The following is a 17,574-nucleotide window of genomic DNA, read 5'->3' as shown; positions in this document are numbered from 1 at the left end:
TAGAATATGTAGATTATTAGTGATGGGAAGAAATATCCTTTTTTCACCTCTTACCAAATGCCACATTTGAAGACCCTTAAAACCACATGAGAAACAAGACACCAAGGAGATAGTCCTTGATTAAAAGTCAATTCTTTCTTGACTCTGGTTGTTTATGGGAGCACATTCAGTGCCCACGAATCTTGGCAGAACAGGAAGAGCTGTTTGAGGGTTAAAAACCTGGGTACCAATACCAGTGATGCCACTTGGTAGCTGTGTGATCTCAAGCCAGTGACCTAAACTTTACCTCTCTGTGCTGCAAAATCATCAAATATCATCTTTTTAAATATTACTGGGTTACAGGTTTTGTCACTAGTGAAGAAGATGGAGGCAGAGCTGACTCTGGAATCTTTATTCCTCGACTGTACCTGGAGGACCAGCTGCAAAGGCTAAAAAGATCAAACCAGGTGTGCCTTTCTAAACTGCCTGAGACACATCTTCAAGATATGGCTCTTTCTTATTTCTCTGATGGTATGTATTATTGAGATGTTTTATTTTTCTAGGAGGGCAGATACTAGCCATAAATCACATTTGCCTGGAGGGTTTCACCTTTGACATGGCTTTTCGAATGATTCAGAATTCTCCTAACAGCATAGAATTAATAATTTCTCAATCAAAAGGTGTGTCTTCACCTGCTTTCAGAAGCTATCAAAGCCCTGGCTGATTGACTCAATGGATAGAGTGTCGGCCCAGCATGTGGATGTTCTGGGGTTCAATTCATCGTCAGGGCACACATGAGAAGCAGCCATCTGCTTCTCCCCCGCCCCTTTTCTCTCTCTTCCCCTCTTGCAGTCAGTGGCTTGATTGGTGTTGGCCCAAGCACTGAGGATAGCTAGGTTGGTCCAAATGTTGGCCTCAGGTGCTGAGGATAGCTCAGTTGGTTTGAGCATCAGCTCCCAGAGGTGGGTTGCGGGGTAGATCCCAGTTGGGGTGCATGCAGGAGTCTCTCTATCTCCCCTCCTCTCACTTAAAAAAAATAAGCAGGTGAGCCTTCAGGAGTATACTTTTACCATCATGCACTGGGTCTTTGAGTCCATGGAGGTCCTTTGCATTGTTTTCCTCAAGGTAGTAGCCTGTAAAGAAGGGACAAATGGCAAAATAAATAAGTCCTGCAATTGTGGGGATGGCACATGTCCAGACGAATGGGAACAGTGGCTCTAGATCTTTGTTAGACATGGTTGACACAGCCTTTGTGTGTTTCTCTGCCCACTCTTTTTGCATGACAAGGAGGATGTTCTTTATGTCACCCAAGTCCTTATGGAAAGTGGCTGCTACAGGACTCCGCATGGTTGGAGACTAGGTGTGGCAGTCAGGTGGGAAGAAGAGGGAAAAAGACTGGGAAATGTTCTTTCTTTTCTTTTTACTTTTTTTTTTACCCTTAAGAAACACAGGGCATTGTATTGAACAGAAGAGACACAGTAAAGTAATTAAGACTCTACTACATGTGAGGAGGAGCTGGGTAGAATTCCTACTGCACGTGGATAGACAGACTCCCATCGTCCTCCACCATCAGACAGGACTAGGGCATAGCCTGACTTCAGCTGTTTCGTCCTGGTTTAGATGGGCCCTCACAGTGGAGCACAGATCAAATCAGGCCAACTATCTGGCCAATCTGTCACATTAGATGCTCTTCAAGGGCAGAGAGTATCTCCTCTCATCAGGAACACGATTGTATTTGGAGCTGGAGTTGATGACTCTTTAGCCGAGAGATGTAGGCTGGTGCACGGACTTCCTCTCTGGGTCTCAGCCTCCATATTCAGGAAAGAATTCCATCAACACTGATTCCTAAAGGTGCTTGTCCAAAGACATACTATGTCCCTCAGTTGTAACCATGTATCTGGTTCCACACTTGTGTGCTGGATTCTCCTCATCAAATAGCAGGTATAAGTACTTGCAGGTCTCACTGTGGAAGAAGCTCTCTATGCAGTCAGTCCTCTGTGGACTTGTGGATGATGTAGTGCAGCCTGGTGTTTCTGCACTTGACTTTATTGTGCTTTTCTAGACTCTGAAGAATATCCATTCTTACAGGAAGGTAAAAGAGATTCTTGGTTGCCTGGTAGAGAAGGTACGTAGATTTTACCAACTCTGGTGCAGTGGGTGGAAGAGCACACTGGGAGGCTGCAGCTGCCAGTTGGACCTTTCCACAAGGCCCCCATCTGCTTCCATACGGCATAGTGAAAGGCACGCAGGCAGATGACATCTGGCATCTTCCATATCTCCTATCAGGACCTGCAGCCCGGGAAAAAGGCTGCAGAGAGTTGATCCATGTGTTCATCAGCTGCTCACTGAACCTGTTCATATTGATGTAGAGCAGGGTATTGGGGGGGGCTTCCTTCTCCCTCTACAGGCTTTTCTACCTCTTCTTAAGTAGCTCGAATACTCTGTTAGGCAGCATTAAACATGTCTAAATCCTCTTTTTCTACAACAAAAATGTGAGATTTCAAGAGGTATTCATAGTAGGGGTCCAGCCTAGCACCCAAGCCACTCTGCTTCCCAATCCAATGGCCCATCTGGATGTTGAGAACATTGTCTAACAATTCTGTGTCATTGCTCTGGAGTTTCAAAGGGCTTTCCCTGCATGTCTGGCCACTCACTCAAACGTAGAATCCCCTAGCTGTCGGCTCAGGACCCCAAAATCCACGAGGAGGGAACAGTTTTAGCCCTTCATGTCAGGAGGAGGAACACCTGTCTTTATATTCACTCGAGGATAAGGAATTACTGTCTTGGTGTTTTCTAAAGACAAGGAGGAGCCGCACTGCCAGGTTGTGAGCTGTGTGCAACAATTCATTATCGCAGTCCTTAATTTTCATGTCACCAGAGAGCTCCTTAAAGTCAGTTACTATTCTGTGAGCAGAAAGGAGGCTTCTCAGGATCCTGATTGTGGCCTCAAAGACTTGGACGGTGGAATCTTTGTCACGTAAAACTGTGTTGACCACTACCTTGACTATTTTCTGCAACTCAGATGAATTTCCCATTATTACAAGTGTATCCAGTGCACCGAGCACCAGTGAATGGCTCTCTAGGACGTCACTGATGTTCAGACTGAAAGGGTTCCTGCTGCCATCAGGCCTTGTGCCATGGCAGTGGATGGGGTTGAGCTTATCTTGCAGAAAAGCATGCACCAGGTAATTGTCCTAGCCCAAGATCAACATGACCCTGCCAGGTTGCCCATCTGTGTGCGCAGCTGTGGCAAGAAGGCACCCTGTAGCTCCGCTGTACCTGTGGTGCTGCCCAGCAGCATGTAGCCCCAGTGGGCTGGGCAGCACCACAGACTGGAAACTGCCCTTAACATTGAGTTTGCATAGCAAGACTGCAGTCTTACTTGGTTAAAACTTGGCATGTTAGAGATGAACAAATAGAGTCAAGTTTTTATTTTATTTTTTTTAAATTTATTTTTAATGGGGCGACATCAATAAATCAGGATACATATATTCAAAGATAACAACTCCAGGTTATCTTGTCGTTCACTTATGTTGCATACCCATCACCCAAAGTCAGATTGTCCTCTGTCACCTTCTATCTAGTTTTCTTTGTGCCCCTCCCCCTCCCTCTTTCCCTCTCCCTCTCCCTCCTTCCCCCGTAACCACCACACTCTTATCAATGTCTCTTAGTTTCACTTTTATGTCCCACCTACGTATGGAATAATGCAGTTCCTGGTTTTTTCTGATTTACTTATTTTACTTCGTATAATGTTATCAAGATCCCACCATTTTGCTGTAAATGATCCGATGTCATAATTTCTTATGGCTGAGTAGTATTCCATAGTGTATATGTGCCACATCTTCTTTATCCAGTCATCTATTGACGGGCTTTTTGGTTGTTTCCATGTCCTGGCCACTGTGAACACTGCTGCAATGAACATGGGGTTGCATGTGTCTTTACGTATCAATGTTTCTGAGTTTTGGGGGTATATACCCAGTAGAGGGATTTCTGGGTCATAAGGTAATTCTATTTTCAGTTTTTTGAGGAACCACCATACTTTCCTCCATAATGGTTGTACTACTTTACAAGTTTTTATTTTAAGAAAATTTTTAAGATGCTTTTATGAGTCCTTAGATAAGTATGAGAGGGAGTAAAATTGCCAAATCAAACAATAATATTATTATTGTTTATTTGGGTCTGGTTTAGGGAGTGATGGAGGTAATGGGGTAGGTTACCGGCTGCTTCTCTCCCCATAACCTGGGACCACTGCTGCTTTTTGGTTGCATGATCCTATCATTTAACAGCCACTGCCTACAAATCTGGGTTCATGGATTTCTTCCTCAAAGTTCAAATTATTGTACTGTCAACGTATGAAGCATCCAAACCTGTAAGAATTCTTATGAGCTTATTTGAGCCAACCATTGACAACTGCAGGGAAGCAAAGCCTCAATGAAAATGCTCCAGCAAATGGTGGTTGTGCCACTTACCATATTTCCCCATGTATAAGACACCCCCCCCTTTTTTTTTTTGTATTTTTCTGAAGCTGGAAACGGGGAGAGACAGTCAGACAGACTCCCGCATGCGCCCGACCGGGATCCACCCGGCATGCCCACCGGGGGCAACGCTCTGCCCACCAGGGGGCATGCTCTGCCCCTCCGGGGCGTCGCTCTGTCGCGACCAGAGCCACTCTAGCGCCTGGGGCAGAGGCCAAGGAGCCATCCCCAGCGCCCGGGCCATCTTTGCTCCAATGGAGCCTTGGCTGCGGGAGGGGAAGAGAGAGACAGAGAGGAAGGAGGGGAGGGTGTGGAGAAGCAAATGGGCACTTCTCCTATGTGCCCTGGCCGGGAATCGAACCCAGGTCCCCCGCACGCCAGGCCGACGCTCTACCGCTGAGCCAACCAGCCAGGGATAGACATACCCTTTTTCAAAAAATTTGGGGTCTAAAAACTGGGAGCGTCTTATACAGTGGTTGTGACTTTTCAAACGCCATAGATGGAACTGAGGACGAGGCAGTACTATATATGGAAACAGCAATTCGTCCTCAGACACAGAGGAGGACAAGTTCATGGGTGGGAGTTCTGACACTGATGAGGAGCTGTATGAATTTTATGATGAATAAAACTTGAGTTCAATAACTTCATGTGATATGTTTTTTGTTTTTTCAAATTTCGGACCCCAAAATTAAGGTGCGTCTTATACATGAGATCATTTTATATATGGGGAAATATGGTACTTTATACATTAGAATCAAAGAGGAAGATGTAAGGGGTTACATGAAATTGATTGGTGGTAGATCAGGGAGGCCAGAGAAAGCAAAGCGGGGGTGGGGGGATCTCCGGGATTGGATAAAAGTAAAAATGTATGTACTCAAACTTCTTTTACATAGACAGGAATAAGACAGTTAAGTTAATTAATGTGACAGTAACAATGAGGGGATTTGTGGCTCTTGCTCTGGTGGGATGCCTGCCCTGAAGGGGCAGAAAAAGAAGATTACCCCTACATTTCAAAGCCCTGTTATCAGGTACATTATTATAGATGTAAAAGACCACAGACAGGCTCCATTAAGGTGAGCATGGACCTTTGTTAGAGAACAACACCTCCCTAGGACAGGACTACCCACCATGAACTGCTTTTAGTTAGAAAGATTTAATTTCAGACTATCCTGTGTGGTTACTGCAGATCTCTGAGTCTGCAAGGCCACCATGCAGGCCTCCCCTAAGCTTGTCAGGTTGAGCATGTCACCCGCTTTTGTAGACAGTACAATTTCCCCTTCTGTAGAGAAAAGATTCCCATCACACTTTCCAGGTCTTTAGTGCAGACAACCCTGTTGTCTCACTCTCTGAAAACCACACACACTCTCTCACTCTTGCACATGCTCACATCATCACCAGTTGGCTTTCCCAGGTCTTGCAGCTGCCTGTGGTCCAGATACCGTGGAGGATGGGAGGTGGCAAAGCTGAAACCTCAGCCCTGTGCCTTTCATCCTGTGGCAGGAACTGCCCCAGGGCCTGTCCCAGCGCTTCTCCCACAGCTCCAGCTCACTGTGTGGCATTTTCCAACGTTGTCATGGTTCTTCCCACCATGTTTTAGCTTTCCCCTCCACATTTTGCAGAGTAATAAAACTGTCTTTTTTTTTTTTTTTGTCAAAAAACATAATGCAGTTGTGCTGGGATCATTTGTGCTGTTCAAGATGGGCTTCTGTGATAGAGGGTGTTCATCACTGTCGGGCCAACTAGACATGCTGGCGCAGCCATGCACGTGCAGTTCTAATTGGATTCGGGCAGATGGTAGAGAACCAGTGGAGTCAAGAAATGGTGGACGATTCCCTTATTCAAGTCTTGCAACAGCTGACGAGCAAAATAACAGGGAAAATATTTCCCTTTCACTCAGGGCTCCCAAAGCCACTGATGCATTCTCTGGTTCCACAACCAGGAGAATCTTCTCCAGTTTCTCCTAGAATCAAAGGCCCCATCAGTCTCAGCAGGGCTCCCAAAGCCCCTCAGCTCTGGTTTCACATCTGTCTACCTTCTCTTTCCCTGCCACCATGGCTTCTTCGCCAGCACTCTGCCTTCCCTCTGCTCTCACTCTGCCTACATGGCTTCTTCTCCAGCACTCTGCCTTCCCTCTGCTCTCACTCTGCCAATATGGCTTCTCCCTCAGCACTCTGCATTCCCTCTGCTCTCACTCTGCCAACATGGCTTCTCCCTCAGCACTCTGCATTCCCTCTGCTCTCACTCTGCCAACATGGCTTCTCCTTCAGCACTCTGCCTTCCCTCTGCTCTCACTCTGCCTACATGGCTTCTTCTCCAGCACTCAGCCTTCCCTCTGCTCTCACTCTGCCAACATGGCTTCTCCTTCAGCACTCTGCCTTCCCTCTGCTCTCACTCTGCCTACATGGCTTCTTCTCCAGCACTCTGCCTTCCCTCTGCTCTCACTCTGCCAACATGGCTTCTCCCTCAGCACTCTGCCTTCCCTCTGCTCTCACTCTGCCAACGTGGCTTCTTCTCCAGCACTCTGCCTTCCCTCTGCTCTCACTCTGCCTACATGGCTTCTTCTCCAGCACTCTGCCTTCCCTCTGCTCTCACTCTGCCAACATGGCTTCTCCCTCAGCACTCTGCCTTCCCTCTGCTCTCACTCTGCCAACATGGCTTCTCCTTCAGCACTCTGCCTTCCCTCTGCTCTCACTCTGCCAACATGGCTTCTCCTTCAGCACTCTGCCTTCCCTCTGCTCTCACTCTGCCAACATGGCTTCTTCTCCAGCACTCTGCCTTCCCTCTGCTCTCACTCTGCCAACATGGCTTCTTCTCCAGCACTCTGCCTTCCCTCTGCTCTCACTCTGCCAACATGGCTTCTCCTCAGCACTCTGCCTTCCCTCTGCTCTCACTCTGCCAACATGGCTTCTCCCTCAGCACTCTGCCTTCCCTCTGCTCTCACTCTGCCAACATGGCTTCTCCTCCAGCACTCTGCCTTCCCTCTGCTCTCACTCTGCCAACATGGCTTCTTCTCAGCACTCTGCCTTCCCTCTGCTCTCACTCTGCCAACATGGCTTCTTCTCCAGCACTCTGCCTTCCCTCTGCTCTCACTCTGCCAACATGGCTTCTTCTCCAGCACTCTGCCTTCCCTCTGCTCTCACTCTGCCAACATGGCTTCTTCTCCAGCACTCTGCCTTCCCTCTGCTCTCACTCTGCCAACATGGCTTCTCCCTCAAGCACTCTGCCTTCCCTCTGCTCTCACTCTGCCAACATGGCTTCTCCTCCAGCACTCTGCCTTCCCTCTGCTCTCACTCTGCCAACATGGCTTCTTCTCCAGCACTCTGCCTTCCCTCTGCTCTCACTCTGCCAACATGGCTTCTTCTCCAGCACTCTGCCTTCCCTCTGCTCTCACTCTGCCAACATGGCTTCTCCTCAGCACTCTGCCTTCCCTCTGCTCTCACTCTGCCAACATGGCTTCTCCCTCAGCACTCTGCCTTCCCTCTGCTCTCACTCTGCCAACATGGCTTCTCCTCAGCACTCTGCTGCTCACTCTGCCAACATGGCTTCTCCCTCAGCACTCTGCCTTCCCTCTGCTCTCACTCTGCCAACATGGCTTCTCCTTCAGCACTCTGCCTTCCCTCTGCTCTCACTCTGCCAACATGGCTTCTCCTTCAGCACTCTGCATTCCCTCTGCTCTCACTCTGCAAACATGGCTTTTCCTTTCTCTGCAAAACATGGCTTCTCTTTCTTTTCAAAACTTTCTGGGGCAAAAACTTCTCCTCCAGCAAACTTTAACAAAACAATGGCCTTTCCCAAGCAGGAAAGTAATTTGAAATTTCACAGACCACAGTTACCTGATGCTGCCCAGCCCCCAAGCAAACAAACATAAAAATCACATTTTACAAATTTATGTGCCAACAATCACGGACAACTAGGCATCTCACATTCTTGTCCTCAAGCTGCAACTAAGTAGCTTTGCTCTTGACAACCACTCGAGGAAGAAGACAAGACTGACTTTGATGTAGAGAGCCATGGGCTTCAGTTCAAAATTCAAACCATGGTCTTCTGTTAGAATTTAGGACAATGAGTTTCTCACAATGCTTATGGATTAAATGTCCTCTCACTGCAGGTCCCCAGGCACCGTTTGGTGAAATTGCCATATCACAGCTGGAGTTCCTTACACAACTTCTATCACTGCTGGGGGAAGACTTCTCCATGGTGATACTGGCTGGGTCATTGTAGGCAGAGGCTTGATCGCCATGAACGTCCACCTGCTTAGGCTGCTTTTGGGGCAGGAGGTCTGGATTGGAGGTCAGGGACAAGACATCATTCTCCTTGTGAGCAGCCATTGCTGTCTACAACAGATTGAGTTTTAGTAACACAGAATTTCTCCTAGATTGTATTAGGCAAGATACAAGTTGCACAGCCTGACTGCTTAATTGCCGTAAGTCCTGTCTTCATTTCTCATGAAGGCTGTGGAAGAAAATGAACAGATGCTTGCAACATTGGCAGAAGGACAGTGGAATCTGTGAATAAAATGGCCAGGAGCAAGGTATTACAGAACAGTGGCCCTACCATTATATACTGAATGACTTTAGATTTGAATAACTTCAAATCTAATTCAGTAAAGTAAGTTAATTCAGCATGTGAGTTTGGGCATGTCTCTGGGTGCTAATGTGTCTGTATCAATAGTAGGAAGCCTACTTATACGTTTCCATATCCAGATCTAAAGAAAATCTGACTACTATGCCTTGTACCCACATATATTTGTTGAGCAGCTAACATTAACATACTGATAGTCAATATATTTATTGAGGCTCTACCTGTAATTTCTCCTTACCTCTCTCTCTACGTCTAAAAATCTCTCTATATAACCTCTAAGTCTCACCAGCCCTATAAGGTAGCTGATACTATCTTTACTTCAGGTGTAAGGAAACTGATGTCCCGAGGTACTAAAAACCCTTTTGGTTTCCAGCCTAATGTCTTATTCTCTGTTCTGTGCCAGCTTAAGGTTCAGACATGGGGTACATAGGACTTGGTGGCCCAGCCTTCACCCACAGGGAATTCATCATCTGGCTATTATCAAATCCCCCCAAAGGGCCTGACACATTTGTATTTGAATCACATGGTGGTTGCAGGTTGGCTCAGCAGGGGCTCCAGAAGAGGCTGGCTTTAAGAGCATCAGCACATGCTGTTTGTGGGATCTTGTGAAAGCTACTTAATGTTTTTTGACCTTACTTTCTCATAACTGAACTGGGATAACACCTTCCTGGTGCAGATGTTGAAAAGATGGAAAGGTGTATGTGTGCGTGTATGTGTGTGTGTATGTGTACACACAAGTAGCAAGAGCTTAATCAGAGGGCACTGGCATTATTAACCCTCCATTGCTCCTGTGTTTTTATAGTTGTGTTGCAAAGCTCTATGTAGCTTTCTGAGTCACACTCAGCATCTTCCCTTTCTTTATTCTACATGCATCATCCTTCACAAGGTGCTAAACTCACATAATTCCCAGCAGCTATAAAAGATCTTTCTCGTCATGGGTGAACCTGCAGCCCCCCGCTGGGAGATGCCATTGAGATATGAGCTTTTCCAAGCTGTTGACCTCTTCTTCGCTTGTTTGTGTAGGTGTTCTTGGAAATACCTTAACTGAAAAGAAGAATAACCTGGCCAATTCTGGGGTCTTTTCTATAGACAACCTGAGCAACAGCCAACACGGAAGTTTTTCATTACACACGTAAGACCAGGAGAGAAATATTAAAGAAATAGATGTGGCTGGAACTTAGAGCTTGCTGTCTAGGTGGAGGTCTCAGCCAAGGACTCCCCCATTAAAGGTAATTGTACTTATGGTTCACTCTCTAGAACTTGGTGGAAAGAGAGCAGGTTGTGGAGCCCAGCGACCCTGGCTTCAAAGTTTCTCTTTGCTCTGTATTTACCATATTGGGTGGGTAAAGGTTATTGAATCTCTCTAGCCCCTCAGATCTCTCATTTATAAAATGAAAATAAATGTTTGTACTGTATGGTTGAGAAGAATATAAAGGGGAAAAGGCAAAGCTCTCAGCACAGTGCCTGGACCATAGGCTCAGTGATTTAGCCTTCTGTGTTCTTCGTCAATAATTACAATAGTTACTGGTAATAGCGTTGGTTGCTGCCAAGGGTAATGCTTGTACAACTAGGCAGCTCATATTCTTTGCCTCTAGTTGGTCCTGAAGCTTCAGCTAAGTGGATTGGCTCTTGACAACCATAACCAAACAAGGAGGAAGAAGACCAGGCTGACTTTGGCTTAGAGAGCCCGTGTTTCAGCCCCAGAACCACCACCCTCCAAGCTGTGTCTCTTTGAATGTGGGTTCGAATGGCCCTCTTTTACCCTTTTCTCCAGACATTTTTTTCTTTTGCTCTGTGCCCTGTGAAGCTGACATTTATGGCCTGTGTCCTCCTCTGCTTTCTAGTTGTCTCGGACCAGGAGCAGCCCTGTGTCTAGAAACTACCTGCTTGCCTTACTCTCACATTCCTCCCCGCTATTAACACTTGGGACATCACCTGTATGGGCTGTCCATGCCACGCCACTCTGACACTGGCTGCCTAGAGTTAGCAGCATATCCCACAGGTTAATAACTAAGCTCCACGAGACTGCCCCCACTTCAGACACCAACTATGAGTAGTTCCCCACACTTCGGTCTAACTTGCTGCAAACTGAGGTTCCTGCAAACCTCTTTCTTAGGTTTAACAACTTCCTATAACAGCTCACAGAACCCAGATAAATAGTTTACTTGCTGTTGGCAATTTATTAGAGTATTTGAAAGGGTAAGAGTTAGCAGCCAGATGAAAAGATGCATAGAGCGAAGTCTGGAGGGTCCCAGGAGCAGACACTTTCGCCCACGTGGAATTGGATGTGCCTTCTCCTGGCACATAGATGTGTTTGCCAATGTGGACGCTCTATGAACCTCATACTTTTGGAATTTTAATGGAGGCTTAGTCACATAGGCATGCATGATCCATTATCATTAGCTCAATCTCCTGTCTCCAGAGCATGGGGGCTGGGGCAGGGTAGAAAGTTCTAAGCTTATGAACATGGTTTGGTCATGCTGGTGACCATCTACCACCCAGAAGCTATCTAGGAGCCCACCAATAGTCCTCTCTCTAGATCAAAAGCTATTTCTATCACCCGAGAAATTTCACGGGATTTAAGAGCTCTGTCAGGAATCAGGGTGAAAGATCAAATATTAAGACAAAAGAAGCTCTTAGTCTCTCATCACTTAAGAAATTGCAAGGGTTTAAGGACCTCTTTGCCAGCAATGAGGAACAGATATATATTTTTTCCTATTATTTTATACCTCAGTAGAAGCCTGCCGTGGGAGGATGAGTGAGGACGGCTTGTCACTCTCTGCCTGTGCTTGGATTGGCTGTGTCCCTTTCACTGCAGAGCACGCTTTGCCATAGAACTGCTCTCTAGGTTCTGTCAGCCCTGCCCTCCTTCCCTCATCAGACTAGGGGAAGGTCACAGCACCTACTGTTCTAGCCAGGGGCGTCACTAAGTTTCTCTACTTATTCCATAATTTCATTGAGCATCCTTATAACCAGGGTTTTGAACTCTGCATCTGGTAGATTGCTTGTCTCCATTTTGTTTAGTTCTTTCTCTGGAGTTTTGTTCTGTTCTTTCATTTGGGTCATGTTTGTTTATCTCCTCATTCTGACTGTTTCTCTGTGTTTGTTTCTATATATCAGGTGGAGCTGCTACACTTACCCATCTTGGTAGAGAGGCTTTATATAGTAGGTATCCTGCAGGGCCCAGTGGTGCAGTTTCCAAGGTCACCTGTGCTGGGTGCTCCAGATGTGCCCCTTCTCTTTCAGTGTGGGCTGTGTACATCCTCCTGTTGTAGTTGAGCCTTGATTGCTGTTGGTACATCGTGGGAGTGATTCATACATAGGCTGTGAGGACTGGCCATGACTGTTGTGGAGAATCTGCTCTGCAGGGGCTGACCCCACAGAGCAGAACTCACGTAAGCAGACCTCAGGTGTTCTCCAGGTCCACCCGTTGAGTGTGTCACTCATGGAGATGGTTGGCTGGTGCTTCAGTATGGTCTGAATTTGTCTATTGTGTGCATTGGCTCTGTAGATTCCCCGAAAATGTAGGTCATGTTCAGTTGCCACCTGTGCCCTGTCTGGAGCCACCTGGCATGAGATACAAAGTGATCTCCAGATGGCTGCTACTGTGCTAGGCCTGGAGATGCCTAGGAGAGGGCAAGCTGTAAACCAAGGCCCACTGTTGCTAGTTCTGTACTGAAGCCACTTAGCAGAAGGTGTTGGGCACTCCATAGCCAGATGATGCTTGTTTGAGAGGTTTTAGGAAAGTCTGAAGCATTGAGCAAGACAGGGTGTTTGTATGAAAGCCACTGGGAGGTGTTACATCCCAGGAGACAGCAAACCCAAAGTGAATTTTATAAGTTTTATTGCAAACCTGCTCAGGGATTGCAGGCAACCCACGCAAGGGAACACTGCAGCCCTGAGCTTCTAAAATGGCTCCTTTTTATAGGGCGGCTATCTAGGCTGAGCAAGCAAGCAGCGTTTACAAGGGCGGAAGAGGTGCGATTAGCTGACCTTGTTCTTGGCTAAGTCTCTAGGGTAGGGGCTTCCTTGATCTGGGTACATAGAGTTCAGTGGAAAATATTGCTTCATTTCTAACGGTTGTTTATCTTTTTTCCCCCAGCCATGTACTGGATGCACTCAGTTTTCATGGCTGGTGGCCTGCACTGCTTGTCCTAAGATGTCACAGGAGGGGCTTGGGAGGGCCCAAAATTTGTGTGGGGCAGGGCCTGAGGGAATCACCCACCAGCATGGGGTGAACAGTGTTAGCCAGGTTGATGGAGACTCAGATATGATGCCCACCTGTCTGCTGGCTCTGGGGGAGGAAGGATCAGCAAAGAAACTGTCACTACTTCTGACAGCGCTTCTGTGTGGAAAAAAGCTGCTCTTCCAGCCCATGGTCCAAAGCCAGACAATTCAGTTCATAGGTCCAAGGCACCTTTCGAGCTGCTGCCCCAGGGATGGAGCTCAGAGAGAGAGAGAGAGAGAGAGTCTGGGTTAGTCAGTGCCTGGGCTCTTTAAGTGGAACACCTGGGGCCCCAGCCGTCCCCTGCCCCATTTACTTCAGCCACAGTCCCCAATGGTTTTCACAGCCAGAATTATGGAGACTTCTTTTCCCAGCACTGTAACCTTGGACTAGGGACGATATAGCAGGTAGGGCTGAGACCCCTGGTTCCTAAGGGGAGACCTCTACAGCCAAGATATCCTTCCCAGTTTTTGATTGCCACAGGTGGGTTAGGACCAAGGACCAGCCTCTTCCGCATCTCCATCCCACCCACCAGTCTCAATGTGACTTCTTCATAGCCTTTGTCGTAGGACTTCTGTTCAGCTAGATTTCAGGGGATTCTGAATGATGGTTATTCTGTGGCTTAGTGGCAATTCTGATGTGGTTGTGGGAGGATGCAACTACTGTGTCTACCTACTCTGCCATCTTGACTGGAAGCTTTCAACCTCATTTTTATCTTTTGTAGTAGAGGTAATGATGCCTCTTCAGAGAGCGGGAGAGACAAAAGTGCTCAGGATCTGGTTTGCAGAAGGGCTTTAAGAATGTTAGCTTTTTTTTTTTTAATATTAGCTTTCTCCTGATTGGCCATGGTGCTCACCTGGACAGTGTGCTGCATGAAGAGCCAGATGCAGGGCCAACAAGAGAATAATACAAACAGTGGACATTTATTGAGTGCTTAGCCATGTGTCAGGAAGGGACCTGCACACTTGGATGTATTATCTCGTGTAAGCCTCATGACGAGACTATGAGATAATTGCTATCTTTACCCCTTTTACAGGTGGGGTGCCTGAAACACAGAGAAAAGGAACATGCCCGTGGTTTCTCAGGGAACTGAGCTGGGATGCAAATCCAGACCCTTTTATAGAAAGTGGGGCCTAGAGGGCTTCTGTTGAATTGATAATTTTTTAAAACTTACTTTAAGTTGTTTAGTTTTCTATTTGTTAATTGTGCTTTCTTTTCATTAAAAAAAATTTTTTTTTCACTCAGCCATTTTGGCTGCTTCCCCTCTCCTCCACCTGGCCTTTCTCTGCTCTCCTCTCATTTTTTTTAATTAAAAAAAATTTTTATTTATTGACCTTAGTGAAAAAGGGAAGGAGAGAGAAAGATAGGACCATCGATATACTCCTGTATGTGTCCTGACTGAGGCTCGAACTGGCAACGTCTCTGCTTTGGGACAGTGCTCTAACCAACAGAATTATCTAGCCAGGGCTAATTATGTTTTCCAACATGGTGGACTAGGAAACAGCTAAACAAAAGGAGCAGATAAGACAGAAAGTGGGAGTATCTGTTGCCCCGTCTTCTGAACACAGTTCAATAAAAGTCTCTCCCCCCACCTTATGGGAGAAAAAGATGGCAGCAGAGTAGGCGGATGCACAGACACCCAGCTCTCACCACCAAACTGGAATACAAATCAATTTAGGAAAAATCAGCATGAAAAACCAACTCTGAACTGCAAGAACGGCTCTCAAAAACCAAGGAGCAAAGAGGAAATCACAGGAGTCCTGGTAGGGAGCCCCTAAACCTCCTCTGCTTGCCGGAACAAAGGGGGTAGGGTGGGGCTGAGAGCCCAGAGAGGATCTCGGAGGGAGGGGAGCAGAAACTACTGCTCACAGCCACTTGCCTGGCGACCAGAGAGCGAGGTGCATTGAAAGGACCAGCTTATCTCCCAGGTGGAGAGGACAGGAAGAGGGACAGACTGTGAGGGAATAAGGAATGCAGGAGAGGAGCTAAAAGGGCTGACTCATCCATGCTGGAGGCGGCCATAGCTGGGGGAGGGACTGAACCTTTCACAAAACAGAGCTGAAGTGCTTCCGGATCAGAGACCTCCGGACATCTCTCCAGCTCCAATCAGCGCAACAAGACACAGCTGAAAACAAGAAGTGGGGAGGAGGGGCAGTAATTCAGGTCTCCATGGAGATCTGAGATACACCACCCCCTACTGAAGCTGAGAAAACACCCTGCCCCCAGTGAATCTAGCTGGCTAAAGAGGCCTTCAGAGTCTCACGTTACACCCACAGCATTCCTGGATACAGTTTCAAGGAAGCCCCCTGCTGAGATCAGTAAACAAGACTATCACCTGTTAAGAAAACAAACAAATCAAGACTTCAAAGCTGCCCAAATCCGAAAGTGGATTACAGATAACAGCTGATACAAACCCAAGAAGACCTAGAAATAACACAACTGAAAACTGGAGGCAGACAACACCAAGCCTAGACTCAACCAACTCTACAAATAAAACAACAAAAAAAAGAGGATGAGAAGACAAAGGAGTGCAATCCAAATGAAACCACAAGACACACCTTTGAGAGATGAACTGAGTGATATGGAAATAACCAAACTTCCAGATGCAGAGTTCAAAATAATGATTGTAAGGATGCTTAGGGATCTTAGAACAACAATGGAGGGGCAGTTTGAAAACCTAAATAAAGAAATAGCAAGTATAAAAAAGAATCAGTTGGAGACGACAAATACAATATCAGAAATAAATACCACAAGGGAAGGAATTAAAAACAGGATAGATAGAGCAGAGGATCAAATCAGCGAGTTAGAGGAAAACTGGAATGAAGGCATGAAAGCAGAGAATAAAAGAGAAAAAAGACTCAAAAAGTCAGAGGAAACTCTTAGAGAGCTCTGTGACAACATGAAGAGAAATAACATCCACATCATAGGGGTTCCTGAAGAAAAAGAAAAAGAACAAGGGATAGAGACTTTGTTCAATCATATCATAGCTGAAAACTTCCCTAAATTAATGCAAGAGAAATTCTCACAAATCCAAGAAGCACAGAGGACTCCATTAAAGAGAAACCCAAAGAAACCTACACCAAGACACATCATAATTAAAATACCAAAGCTAAGCAATAAAGAGAAAATATTAAAAGCTGCAAGAGAAAAAAAAGTTATCACCTACAAAGGAGCCCCCATAAGGATGACATCTGACTTCTCAACAGAAACACTTGAGGCCAGAAGGGAATGGCAAGAAATATTCAAAGTAATGCAGAACAAGAACCTACAACCAAGACTACTTTATCCAGCAAGGCTATCGTTTAAAATCTAAGGAGAAATAAAAAGCTTCCCAGACAAAAAACAACTCAAGGAATTTATTACAACCAAACCAATGCTGCAGGAAATATTAAGGGGCCTGGTGTAAAGAGATCAAAGTGGGAAAAGAATACAGCAAAAAAAAAAAAAAAAAAAGGAATACACCTTTAAAGAAGAAAATGGCAATAAACAACTACATATCAATAATAACCTTAAATGTAAATGGATTAAATGATCCAATCAAAAGACATAGGGTAGCTGCGTGGATAAGAAAACAGGACCCAAGGGAGTGACGTCACGAAAATGGCGCCGTGAGCAGCGCGTCCGACAGATCTCCCCAAAATCACAACAAATTTATCAACTAGAAACAGAAAAATTTATCCTCAAAGCATTCCGGAGTTCCACACAAACTGAAAGTGAAAGGACTGTTATCACTTGAATCTGAGAAACGAGGGTGTAGAGGAAGCTACCGCAGGGACGTTCATTCAAGCCGCGGAGAAAGTGCACCTGTGGTGAGTCAGCCCACACTCGGGAGCGGCGAGCAGCCGCCGTTGCGCGCCCGGTCCAGTTGCAGAGCGAGTACCGCCCACACTCGGGAGCTGTGGAGAAAGTGCGCCTGCGGTGAGTCGGCCCACACTCGGGAGCGGCGAGCAGCCGCCATTGCGCGCCCGGTCCAGTTGCAGAGCGAGTACCGCCCACACTCAGGAGCCGCGGAGAAACTGCGCCTGTGGTGAGTCGGCCCACACTTGGGAGCGGCGAGCAGCTGCCGTTGCGCGCCCGGTCCGGTTGCAGAGCGAGTACCGCCCACACTCGGGAGCCGTGGAGAAAGTGCGCCTGCGGTGAGTCGGCCCACACTCGGGAGCGGCGAGCAGCCGCCAGCGCGCGCCCAGTCCGGTTGCAGATCGAGCAACGCTAACGTTCCCAGCGGCCCGCCCACTGCGAGTGAGAGTCCCCAGCCACCGGTGCCCTGGGCATTCCATGCGCCCAGAGCGCCCTACTGGCCCGCACACCCAGGGT

The 17,574-nt window shown here is 46.9% G+C and overlaps 1 protein-coding gene and 1 pseudogene across 1 annotated transcript in view; one reads left to right on the top strand and one right to left on the bottom strand.

Annotated features, from left to right (window-relative positions):
• The window catches only part of FRMPD2 (FERM and PDZ domain containing 2), a 143,044-nt gene that overhangs the window by 86,283 nt on the left and 39,187 nt on the right, over window positions 1–17,574 (top strand). The window contains 4 exon segments of the mRNA XM_066244156.1: window positions 343–390; window positions 393–446; window positions 543–659; window positions 10,059–10,264. Coding sequence (XP_066100253.1) covers window positions 343–390; window positions 393–446; window positions 543–659; window positions 10,059–10,264 — 425 coding nt within the window.
• LOC136313183 (ER degradation-enhancing alpha-mannosidase-like protein 1 pseudogene) lies at window positions 1,625–3,280 on the bottom strand (annotated as a pseudogene).

This window comes from Saccopteryx bilineata, chromosome 9 (assembly GCF_036850765.1).
Source record: "Saccopteryx bilineata isolate mSacBil1 chromosome 9, mSacBil1_pri_phased_curated, whole genome shotgun sequence".
NCBI lineage: Eukaryota > Metazoa > Chordata > Mammalia > Chiroptera > Emballonuridae > Saccopteryx > Saccopteryx bilineata.
The sequence above is the reverse complement of the archived record's forward strand: the minus strand, read 5'-3'. Positions and strand labels throughout refer to the sequence as shown.